The following is a 13,193-nucleotide window of genomic DNA, read 5'->3' as shown; positions in this document are numbered from 1 at the left end:
AAGTGGTCTTCAAGTGGACGAAGACCACCTAAACATTTGCTTTGTATAAAATAGTATTTTCCTCCAAAAACTATAAGAAACAAAAACACTGGTCTTTGGTACTCATAATTGGCTGAAACCCGGCCTAAAGGTGATTAATAACCATGTTTCAGAAAACCCAGTCTTGAAGATGTTTAAGTAGGGATTCAGCAAACATGTTCCCTGCTGCATTAAGTGATATTGGTCGACAATGTGCTGGATTCTCCCTCCCAGGTTTTTTATAAATTGGCACTACTGCGTCACTGCACCAAGATTCTGGGACCTTATTCAACTTAATCACTGTTAAAAACAGGCACCAACGCGGAGGGCTTGTTCTTGAACAAGTCTATGGGAACCCAATCTGGACCTAGTGCCCCCTCGACTTGTAAATGGCTTCTTCAACCTCGCCAAAGTGCGGGTGAAGCCCCATGCACCAGGCTGAGATGTATCCTCTGCCTGGGCTACCGCCTCTGAATCATCAACGTTAGTATGGTTAATAGCATAGTGCCTGGAAGTGGTTACACCACGTTTCTGGGCAGTATCACTGGATACCTCTTTGCCTGAGATAAGCTTCCAGAATACTGAAGAGTCTCCCTTATTGGCTGCATCTAGGTGATCCTCCCACCTTGATTCGAAAAATGCCTCTTTCTTTGCTTTTACTACAGATTTCTAATTAGCTCTAACATCCCTTAATTGTGGCTTAGCAAACAGTGACTTGGTAGCGAGGAAATTCATTTGTTCTTTCTTTGAAGATCTACAATGTTCATCAAACCACCCCTCTTTCTTCAAGGCAAGTGCCTTGACGTCAACCGTCCGGCGGGTTAGTAGCGGGAATAAGCCATTTACCAAATGGTAAAATTCTGCTATCACGCTTTCATCTGTGCATGCCTCGCTACATTACTTGCATTTCTTGTAATTCCCAAGTTCCCGGCTGTGTAGGGTGTCCCTCGCAGTTCTGCAAAGGCACATTTGATTATGGCATTTTACTTATAGCAGGACCTGGTCTAGCTGTTGCATAGCTTCAATTAACCCATTCCCTATCAGCAGAGATCTCAAAAAGCTCAGAGCTGGCTCAGAGATCCTAGGTGGGTGTGTTTGTGCCAAACAGAAACAGAAAAGCCAAACAATAACCACTGCCTGTTTTCCTGAACAAGGTTCTGGAAGCAACTGTGCTCTTTACAATCAGAAGAGAAGAACACAGTGAGAAAATCAGAGAAAAATGAGCAGGCAACTAACAACAGGGTAGGTTGGGCAATTGGCAGCAGGGGATGTACAAGCAGCCAGGGGAGGAAACAGCGAGGGGCAGATCACTGATTCTCAGGAAGGGAAGAGAGTGGAGGGTGTGGACTTAGATTTTAGGGATTCTTTCCTTAAAGAGGAAGTTGTGAGCTCTTTCCTGAACTGTAGAAGCAGTGGGATATTGAAATTGATGTTGATATTTTATTTCTATTGCGCTCGTACACAAATGTTTCAGTGCGCGACAAGGCAAGGGAGGGCAACAGGGGAGAACGAAACAGCGATCTTACTAGGCCCATTGACATTGAGAACGCGCAAGTGCATGGGAGAGGGGAAAAGTGCATGGAAGGGGGAGAAGTGGAAAGTGCGAAGCATTGGAGAAACAGATAAATAACAATAAATAAATAATAAAGGCAACAAACAGTGGTAGTGCAGCCAGCAATTTGCAAGTGCCAGGTTTAAGGCAGCAGACAGGGAAGGTCTGATAAGTGCAGGAAGAAAAAGGGGGGGGGCTGTGTGGGTACAGGTACAGACCCCAGTGCAAGGGGTGGCCCTGAGGCAGTGCGGGAGGGTGGCAGGGTGAGCAGGTACCTGGGCCCAGAGAACAGAGGATGGGCAGGGGCATGGTGCCAAGAGAGAACAGATCAGCAGAGGAGAGGGGGAGCGAAGGCAGAAGAAAAGAGGAAGGTCTTGAGGTGCTTCCGGAACCAGAGATGGTTCTCCTCAAGTTTTAGAGTGGCAGGGAGGCTGTTCCAGAGGGAGGCCCCAGCCGAAGACAGAGACAGTGAGTCTAATTTTGGGGGGAGAAGGTTCCAGAGGCTTGGGGCGTAGACAGAGAAGGCCTGTTTTCTGGTTCTTTCCTTCCTCCACCAGTGGAGTTAAAGAATCCATATGCCATTACTCCGGCTGGATCGCAGGTCACCGGAGATGCTGAGTTTGTCGGTGCAGTAGCTTGGGGACTATAAGGTGACAGCCTTATAGATGATGCAACATGATTTGAAGATGATACAGGCTTGCAGTGGGAGCCAGTACAGTTCAATGAGGATCGGGGCGATGTGGTCGAATATGGGGAGTCCTTTGATGAGTCGTGCTGCTGCAGTGTAGGGCACATCTGCGGGCTGCTATGGTAGTGGCTTGAATGCCTTTCAAAAGGGCATTGCCAGCATCCAGGTGCAGAGGACCTAAGCTTGGACAGCCTATTTTCACTTCCTATTATGGTAGTTTCTGCTTGTAGGCAGCACTACCTAATAGCACTTTGCAATGTGTTTACTGCACCATCTAGGCTACCATCATAGTATTGCAAACTGTAGCACTTAAAACATCAGACTCTTTCAGGTTATTTTCAAGCATCGTCAGTGGCAGTATCTCATTACATCTACAAAAAAATACATTACATGCCATATTTTGTCTCAAGAGATACAACTAGATGGTTGCCACCCATACTCGTGGACTGTTTTCTGTATCCCTACAGTCCCCTACCAGCACTTGACACCTGATGCCTGCACTTATCCATGCACTTGTCACTAGCTCGCTGCACCTTTTACTTATTGCTTTTTGTTTATTCTATTTATTTTTACTGTTGATCCCATGTTCTGCATTGTCCCCTCCCCCTTTCCCCTGCACTTTTCCCCTTCCCCCTTCCCCTGCACTTGCGCAATCTCAATGTCACCTGGCCTAGTAAGATCGTTGTCTGTGTCCTCCCTCTGTTTCCCGCTTGCCTTGTCACGCCTTTAAACACTTTTGTATATGTGCATTATAAATGCCATATCATATCACCCTAGATCTGCTTGTCAATGTGTAGTGTAGTGATTTTTTTTCAATGTTTACAAGAAAAGGGCTACCCAATCGCACAGTGTGTGATCACTCACCTGAAAAATAGAAAAAGCGCTTAAGCAGAAATTAAATTAGCCTGTGCGACGTTGCCGTCACAACGTTATTGTCAAATATTGCAAGGTTCTTCGCCTAATCTTGTACTTCGTTTTTGTAGAGTAATTGGACAGGAGCTTCAACGTAATGTATTTGGGCCCACATGAAATCCACAAGTTTTTCCCATTGGTAATATCTAATCAAAAGAGTGACTCTTGTGTAGTATAGCCTACAATGCAGGTGCAGTCGTAGCTAGCTTGCTTGTCGTGTCATCTGAACTCAGTCAGGAAGACATTATGTGATGGGACCCCTCACTTTATGTACTATCACCTCTCAATCCTTGACAGCAGAACAGCTGGACCGGCCATGAGGGACCTGGACTTGTTCCTGCTAAAAATGGAGCTCCGGAGGATGGCGGAGGGGCAACGTGCTCGCCTTGGAAGCAAGATGGCGCTAAGCAACACCTGTTCGATCCCCGGGTCTGCCTTTAGAAACCTCTGGGCGTGAAGCGTGATATAAATAACCAATTCTAATGCAAGGCGGTTGGAATGCAGACATGATATCCGGCTAGAGAAATCCACTAAGAAAGGGATATCGGTGATTTTGGAGATAAAAAGAGCACATCAGCAGTGTCAAGCATTGCAAATAAAGAAGCAGCAGCACTTCCCAACGCAGCAAACCCGCACAGGAGCCCCAGTAATGTGAAGAGAGCTGAGAGGCTCATGGGGGCTGGAGTTTGGAGGGGAAGGAAAGAAATGTAGAACCACAAGCGGGGGGTGTCCAGGGCTATTCCGAGTGTGCCAGATGACAAGGGAAGGTACGTAGAACCACTCAGGGAGCCTGATCCCAAGCAACCCGATTAGCTATGCTGCCCCTCTCGGGTTCTAAGGTAAGTAATGCATTGACAGACAAGCTTTGGTACCATGCTGTAATACCGATAACACACGAAGAGTTTTGGGGAGGTTTTCCTGAGACACTTGTGTGGTCACCTATCCCATGTATGAAATGTTTGATTTCCAGGGAAACTTGATGAGTCATTCTCTACTCAACCCTTTCACTAAGTAATACTAGTTTAGCATTGTATGCGCTTTTTCTGTGCCCAACCTTGATCAACTTGTCTATATACTTGTGTGAGTGTTTGAACCGTGCAAATAAGTCAACTAGATCAGTTGCACAGGTTATTCCGAAGCAAAGATGTCCCTAAGCATATAGGGCCAGTGGTGTATATTTTGACAAGAAGTCAACCCATAAAGAAATATAATTAAATCAGATGGAACTAAAGTGCACCTCTATCAATCAATCAGCGTTTGCATTTTATTGGTGCAAACATTTGGGGTAGTCCAGTAAGATGATCAAGGTCAAACCAAAATGATTCATGTTATTCATTTTGGTAACCCAAAACTAAAAATCCAAAGCATCCAAGATTGACATATCAATTAAATAGACGGTACTTGGTTGTGCTCCTGGCCAATAAACTCACCCTTCTACTTTTCACCTTATATTACATTGCTCCAAAGTGTTCCGCTGTGACTCTGCTCTCAAGTGTACACCTGATTTTGCTCCTCCTGGGATAGCTAACATTCATCCCACAAAGGTTTTCGCCCAAATGCCGTCTGTAACTTTGCCCCTCTCTGATGTTGCTCCTGTATTGCGCACTATCACTTTAATCCTTTTTGATTTGTCCATTTTCCCAGATGTGATTGTGCTCCCAGGAGCCCCACTACAACTCTAAACCTATGTGTCACCACTTAGTTTTTGCCCTCGAGTGATCCCACGCCACTTTTGACTTAGTTGCCAGTGCAGCCTGGTCCTGTCCCTGTCTTTCTACAGCATGGTTAATAACACGAACTGCACAGTGTTCGCTCCTAGTTACACGCGGCCATTTCAGGGTGCCTTAGAACTTCTCCTCAAAATTACCCTCCATTATCGGGATGCTGGCACAGTCACACTGGATGGATGATCCAAAAGCCTGTTGAAGTTTCCATGGACTGCTCCCAATGTCAGATTCCATGCTCTAGTATATAGTATGCATACTGCCCACACAAAGCAATTGAACACCCCCAACAGACCTCAAAGATCAGAACAATATACCTCTCCAACAATGTCAAACATCGCAGTACCAACCAATGGTTCCTGTTACTATGGCAAAAGAACCTCCCCTCTGGGTGGACATACCTGAAGCACCTTCAATCTGGGCTGCCTAGAAGCAGACCCCCACAGACTAACTGCATAATGCTGAACTGCATGCATCAACACAACAGCAAACCTATCCTGCATGTCCCCCCCTTTTCCACTAGCCAAAACCAGTCCCCTCCCCTTCTGACCCACCAGAGTGCCAAGATACAATGCAAATGACAGTAAAGTGTAGTATAAAACCCAATAGGGTAATATAACACAATGTGGTTATGCACATGGACTGGATATCATAATAAATATAAAAAAGGCTAAAATCCTTCAAATTTTACCTTACTTGTGTCACGCAAGGCTCCAAGAATCCTGTATTCTGGCTAATCATGTCCAGGTCTCCATGGGCAAAGGCCACAAGCCACCACATCATTGCAAAAAGAAGCCAGCTGCACAGGAAGGACATTGTGAAGATGACCAGGGTGTGCCGCCATTTTAGGTCCACAAGAGTGGTGAAGACATCTTGCAAAAATCGCCCCTGCTCTCTGATGTTCTTGTGTGAAACGTTGCAAGCTCCATTCTTTTTGATGAAGCGTGCTTTGGGTGGACGGTCCTGGACGCGTGGCTTTCGAAGGTTCTCTGCGGCAATTCGTGCGAGCACAAACTCATCAGGGATGATGCTCTTGCGGGCCAACATCCTCCTCCTGCCACCATAATCTGGAGTCAAACACCAGGCTGAAGATCAGGCGAGCTTTCACCTGGGCTCGTCGACACTCTGTGATCAAATATTGTCTTTATTCTGGAAGCGAAAGAGAAAATCACTTGTTGATGCAAATTTTTCTGTTTTAAGCTATACATTATTTACAGCACAACACTTTAAAATTTTCCACAACATCCCTTATGCCGACAGGTAAACCCATCAACATTATTCATTCAATGTTGTATTGTACAGCAAACCACCACTTGGTGACATTCCTTAAAAAAGAGAGGCAGCAGAACAAAATTGAGAAAAATCAAACTCTAATTCAGTAATGTGACTTTCCCACTCTCTCATCCATACTTTTCCTCTATCCCTTGTTGTGATGTGATCATGCATAGAGTTCACATTCAAATAATAGCGATACTTTTCTTTGCTGCTCAGTCTACTCCCAATTTCTACCACCCTTTTAAATGCATCCCCAAACCGGGATTCTGTGTGTTCTTCTGCATGTGTCTGTCACTCAGTCCCTTTTCTCTTTCTTTCACACGTTCTCACACTCCAGACTCTTCCCTCCCTTGCTCCGCCTCTGATATGCACAGGAACTCTCTTAGATCGCTTTCTTCTGAAGCTACGTCACCTTATGATGACCGCAGTGTTAAAAGGGGTCTGGCAATTTTAGAGCGTTCCTCAGCTTGTAGTTGTATGCTCGTTTGGGACACCTGTACGTTGTACATGAAATGTGTAGCGTTTTAGCAAGTCTCTAGTCTGCCACAACCATCATTCCCAATCGGCATGTCTAGAGACTCGTACTGCTTGTCATTCCAGAGAGGCCAGGAATTCCAGAGAGGCCAGGAATTGACTGAGCATATATGCTTCATTTGCCACCTATATGCTGAAGGGATCCAACTGCGTAGAAAAGCACGCAAGGTTGATGCTCCAATAAGAACATTCTAGGGCCCCACCAACGGCGCAACATCAGAGGGGCTCTAGGAGGCGTCCTCGCGGCTTTAACACACTTGGGCCCTGATTCACAGAGCGTTTTCCAATGGGGTTTTGCCATTATAAAACGCTTCTGTGAATTAGGCCCATAATCTGGCCCATTCAAAAGGAGAGGGGGCAAAAAATGGCACTTCGGCTGGGAGTATCCGAAACATGTTCAAAGGCACTGAAAGCATGCCCTGTTGCCACTCGCCATCAGATGTTTATTCTGTTGGCCGGAGGCCTCCTGGGCATCACGCACTATGAAAGATGACGTACCCATGTATTTCTTAAAACTAGAAGTATGTGGCACATGCAAAGACATTGACCATGGAAGGACGTAATGGTATGTATTCTGATTACGTTTTTTTCTTTATCCTTGAAGAAGCTCGTCATGTTTTCAATGTATGGACAACAGTCACAAGCCTTTTCACTCCCAGTTTATCATAAAGCATATTTCCTTCAGCTGAAATTACAATAATGTACCATGAAATATGACTTGAAATATAAATAACACTGTCCCTGTAAACACTGTCAGTTGTTTAAAATAAAGTTATGTTATAGTGGCTTGTTCTGAAAAGCAGGTGCTTTCACTGAAAAAAAACAAGATATTAAACGCTTTTTTATAACCGGAAAGGCACACCTCGTCTAATATTCAATTAAGCATGTACAGCGCTACGAGGCTAAATCAGTAGAATACGTGCGCTATAAAAATGTCATTTAACATAACATACTAGCTAATCCGAATGTATAAAATGTCTTTTAACATAACATACTAGCTAATCCGAATTTTGAAGAAAGATGTTCTTGACATTTAAGCATGAAAACTTACAAGATCAGGCGCTATTTCCTGTCAGCTTTGCAGGTACCGAATTCTAGTGAAGTAAACACAATTCCACGTGGAATTCTGGAAAATAAAGTTACGTTTACAGGTGTGTTTTTTCCATGTTCATGAAAAACCCAACATGCTGCCTGTATGTCCTTTGGTCCCCCAAGATGAACTTAAAAGAAGAACAACCACCAGCTTGAAAATATCCCGCAACAGGGGGAAAGAGCGCAGTGACCCCGGCTCAAAGCTGTCTCATTTCTGCTGCCCGCGGCCAACAGTGGGAGCTGTGCGCTCGCTCTGCCCAGACTGAGAGAGGGAGCCGTTTTTGGAATGTTGCCTTCCAGGCGTGGACTCTCTAAGCTCCCGTCGGCGTGCGGCGTTCTGAGGCGGTCCACCGTGTCATGCTTGCACTGTGGGAAAAGTCCCCATCGCCTTTTCTTAAGTCTAAAATCCACTGACGTAAGGGGGAGGATTTTGTTTTCTTCGTGTTTTATCTCTGCCGCATAAATCTGGGATGATGGATGTCCCAGGCAGAGACGAACTGTGCTTGGACAACATAGTGCAACCGGAGGAAAAAAAAAAGTCCACTGTAAACTGCCTCAGAATATCTCCTATCAGTGCTTGCATCGCATTGAATGATTACATATTGCACGTCATGCGGAAGCATTTTATAATCACGAGTGCCTAACTTTGGCTGTTGTTTGATTTTAATATCTGTACTGTGTAGATAATGCAAGCTTCAAGCCCGTCTCTGTGCCGCACTTTCAGCTGCATAACTCAAGCCACAGTAAACAGGCGCACGCTTACTTATGTGACAAAGTAAACACGGTATAACAAACCGGCTGCTGACCGGGGACATCTATATATATATATATATGTTTGATCGTGTGTTCATTAGAGCGTCTGTACATGTTCTTATACCGGAATTGAATGCGTGTTCCTCCAGCATGATGACGCAGTTTAAATTATAGTTTTTGGTGGAGATGACGTTGTCCTTCTGTACCTAACCCCGAATCTCCTGAAAAGAACCACCCGGCCCCCGCCCCCTCCCATTCCTAACACAAAGCGCGCCTTCTCCGGGTTCTTTGTGCTACACCCACATTCCGCCTGCCGAGGAAATCAGGGCTGCCCAGGTGGGGCAGAACAGGCGAATGTACGTGACCACACACATTCTGCGGAACGGCGTCACTTTGTAACAGTGCGCGCTGGACGTAGCCACATCGAGACATACTCCAAGGAGAATGTGCCTTTTAAGGCAAAGCCTTGGCTCTAATTAGAGCCAGTCCACATCACAGGCCAGCAGACTCCACCAGAGAAAGACGCGCGATTTGCAGTGAAGCGGAGTCACTTAACCACCGCAGGTGCCTTTTAAAGCTGTGCTAGCACTTATTTCAAAGGAGGAAGACTAGTTATAAACGTAACTGCATACTACACAAGGTGCGCTTGCAGTTTAAGGAAGACCGATGTTTGTCAGTATCAATGGAGCAATGTAGTGTTGAGGCTTAGATTCTATTGGCACATGCAAATCGTTGTTGTCATGCTCTCAACCAGCCAAAATGTAGAGTCCAGTCAATAACTACTGGAACTGACTTCATTCTGAACATTCTGTTTGCAGACCCAGACAGGGAAACAACCATGACATTTGCAGACAAGATTTAGTTTCAGTAAGAAGTCAATCAAGCCTAGACAACGCAAGTGATTACTTTGCTTAAGGAAGGAATTCAGGGATTAATCCCAAGTAAAAGGAAAATTGCTCGCTTAATGAGCGAGAAGACGCAAAATAGATTGGTCTTTACGAATGGCATAGTTTGAATTCAAGTTGAAAATATAGTTTGGAACGTTAGCCCAGATTTGAGAAAGGCTCTGCTGAGCCGAAACACGTGTTATCACCAAGGGCACCTATTTGAATAAAGTACAACAATTTTGATTAATTGGCGCAGAGTCCTGGAGTCTCTCTTTTTAAGTAGTTTTAATAAGATACCATGGGCTCGATTCGTAGAAAAATGCACAAAGTCCCCACAAAGTACTTAGCGCTAAAACAACGATCCGCCTGCTTCTGCGCAAAATCTTCTTTTCGCAGTCCGTGTATTCATGGATTCCAAAGCGCAATATATCTCCATGCGCAAAGTAAATCGAGTTGCGCCTGGAGAGCCCACAACATGGCCCCACGCAAAAAAAAACATTGCCAAATGACAACCTTCCTTCGTGCCTCCCTTTGTGTCTATCTTTGCCCCACCATCCTGTAACCCGGCAAAACTGTGTGCAGTACCCGTAATTCCAAGGCTGCACCCCGGCAAAACTGCATGCTTTCTAAGTCAAGGCTGCATCCCGGTGAAACTGTGGATGGTCCCCCCAAGTCAAGGCTTCACCCCAGTGAAACTGCATGTGGCCCCCCATGAGTCAAGGCTGCATCGTGTGGAAAAATGCATGCAGCCCCCGTAAATCAAGGCTGCAGGACCTTCATTCCTACTTTCAAGGCAGCCAAACTGTTGACCCACACCCCTAAATCATAGCAGCCACCTCAAGACCTGATGCCACCTACAAGCCCACTCACCGCTGCCACTACCTCAAGCAGCCCCCAGACTGTGGATCCCCCTCTGTATCCCCCTGACCTTTGCCGCAAACCCCAAGCAGCCTCCTCAAGTCCCAAAACCAATCTACCAGCTCTCAGTACAAAAAAGAAGGTGGGTGAGGCGCGCACTCCCGGTCCTGGTCAATTAAACCTGTTGCAAAAAATAAGTAGCTGGGTCACATCCCAAAATGGACAAATATTCACAAGGTTAGATCCCTTCTGCTGCAAATCAGGTACTCAGTATTAACAGGGTTAGATCCCTTGCTGCAAATCAGGTACTCAGTAATAACAGGGTTAGATCCCTCAGCTGCAATTCTGTGGTCTGTAGTTGTTCTCCTCCTAGCGCTTTCTTATCTCAAATAATCATCAGGGAGGCTGTTGAGCAGGTGTGTCTAATTAGACTCAAAGGATTCTGGTAGCTGTAGTGAAAACGTTTTCAGCTGAGGGATCTAACCCTGCTATTACTGAGTACCTGATTTGCAGCAAGGGATCCAACCCTGTTAATACTGAGTACCTGATTTGCAGCAGAAGGGATCTAACCCTGTGAATATTTGTCCATTTTGGGATGTGACCCAGCTACTTATTTTTTGCAACAGGTTCAATTGACCAGGACCGGGTGTGCGCGCCTCACCCACCTTCTTTTTTGTACTGAATGCTATGGGAGTCCCGGGCTCCAGAGGCAGCGCCACGGGGTGACTGTGCCCCACTTTGGAGAATCATAAAGATGGTTCTCTCCCCTCCCCCAAATTTGGGAAGGACTTGTGCTTTGGAGGGGTGTCGGTTGCTGGTCACCTGAACAGAAAAAAACGTTTTCACTACAGCTACCAGAATCCTTTGAGTCTAATTAGACACACCTGCTCAAAAGCCTCCCTGATGATTATTTGAGATAAGAAAGCGCTAGGAGGAGAACAACTACAGACCACAGAACTGCAGCTGAGGGATCTAACCCTGTTATTACTGAGTACCTGATTTGCAGCAAGGGATCCAAACCTGTTAATACTGAGTACCTGATTTGCAGCAGAAGGGATCTAACCCTGTGAATATTTGTCCATTTTGGGATGTGACCCAGCTACTTATTTTTTGCAACAGGTTCAATTGACCAGGACCGGGAGTGCGCGCCTCACCCACCTTCTTTTTTGTACTCAATCTACCAGCTCCTCTCATCCATGCCACTACCCCAGGCTGCCCCCTCAAGTCCTGACACCACCCACCAGCCCCCCTCACCTCCGCCACTACCCCAGGCAGCCCACTTAAGTCTCAACACCACCAACCAGCCCCCCCTCACCTCTGCCATAACACCCCGCAGCCCGCTCAAGTCCTGACACCACTCACCAGCCCTCCTCACCTCTGCCATTACCCCAGACAGCCTCCTCAAGTCCTGACACCACCCACCAGCCCTCCCTCACCTCCGCCACTACCATAGGCATCCCACTCAAGTCCCAACACCACCCACCAGCCCCCCTCACTCCGCCATAACCCCCAGGCAGCCCGCTCAAGTCCTGACACCACCCACCAGCCCTCCTCACCTCCGTCCGCCTTTGCCCCAGGCAGCCACCTTAAGTCCCGACACCACCCACCAACCGCTCACCTCCGCCACAACCCCCAGGAAGCCCCCTGAGAGTCTGACCCCCGAGGAGTCCAATGTGGAGCTGAAACTTACCTCAGCTTGTCTGGTCTGCCTCCACCATGAAGTATTAATCAACTAAAAAAGGACCTGGGGATTTTTATATAACAGAGGACAGGACTGTGCCCCTTAAAAAAACAACAATATTTTCAAAAAGACCTGTCACCTCTTTAAACTATCCTCCATAGTATCGAGGGCCCCTATTTCAGAGACCAACCCACTGCAAGGACTGTCACTATCACGCAAACAGAAAGACATTTTACTCATATGTATGGAAATTACCACACTAAAAGTCTGTTTGATAAATATAGACTCTAAAATACTTTTATTAATACATTTTTAATATAAAATCCATTTATAAAACCAACAAAAAGAGCAAAAAGTTCATTTAATCATTATTAAACACATAGTGATTTTTTTTTTTTGTGAAACACCTACTCTTCATATATATTTAGAAAGGTGACTCAACACCACTTTAAACTTAACAATCCCAAACATAAAATCAACTGTGTTGGAGCCCTCACCATAAACCTAAAAAATAAATGACATACATGAAAAAGCCTAACAAAAACATTCCCTTTAAAAAAACAAATCAAATAATGCCCATCAGAGGGATGACCATCTAAAAAATGACATGTAACACTTCAAACTAGCACTTAGTCTTATTCAATCAATACTTGTGTCTAGTGTACTCGATTTTCATAAGCTCGATTGAAAATTTCTTAACACCAAGTACAAAGTTATTAGTAGATAAATACTACTGTCATTATTAATATCACAGTGACAATAATCCACCATGAAGTATACCTGTGACATATCCTCCACCAACACTATCACCAGGGAGCACTGCTGTGAAATCCAGGACTAGAGCAGCTCCTATCACTCCTTGGTAGACAAGAATCTGCAACACCTCAGCTGGACAGCACACTGTTGCACCACCTACACTGTGACCACCCCATGTACATGTGGCATGGTAATGCACTACAAAGTGCCCCGTGTGTAGTGCCCATGTGCCATTGCAATGGCGCCAAAACACTGCAAGTGAATGCCCTTGGATGACAGAAGTACATGGAATCATAGATTGGGCATAATCACAAAGATGATTGGGGGCATTTCAGACCATGCAGAAGTAGCCAGGGAGGCAGGGGTGACAAAGTCCCTGCCAGGGACGACAGGCTTGTGTGGGGGTGATGGGAAGCCAGTCAGAGAGTGGTGACTCAGTGAGACAGGAAGTCTGTGCTGCCAC

The 13,193-nt window shown here is 45.8% G+C and overlaps 1 protein-coding gene across 1 annotated transcript in view; it reads right to left on the bottom strand.

The window, feature by feature from the left end:
- KCNJ8 (potassium inwardly rectifying channel subfamily J member 8) overlaps positions 1 to 8,151 on the bottom strand; it is a 43,308-nt gene extending 35,157 nt beyond the window's left edge. Inside the window, exons 1-2 of the mRNA XM_069628443.1 lie at positions 7,755 to 8,151; positions 5,586 to 6,043 (exon numbers count right to left, since the gene is read on the bottom strand). Of these exons, the coding sequence (XP_069484544.1) occupies positions 5,586 to 5,941 (356 nt within the window). The 5' untranslated portion in view covers positions 5,942 to 6,043; positions 7,755 to 8,151. The remainder of the gene's footprint in view (positions 1 to 5,585; positions 6,044 to 7,754) is intronic.
- Between the last annotated feature and the right edge of the window lie 5,042 nt (positions 8,152 to 13,193).

Source organism: Ambystoma mexicanum, chromosome 12 (assembly GCF_040938575.1).
Source record: "Ambystoma mexicanum isolate Mex_15411 chromosome 12, UKY_AmexF1_1, whole genome shotgun sequence".
NCBI classification, from domain to species: domain Eukaryota; kingdom Metazoa; phylum Chordata; class Amphibia; order Caudata; family Ambystomatidae; genus Ambystoma; species Ambystoma mexicanum.
This window is presented reverse-complemented; position numbering and strand designations above follow the sequence as displayed.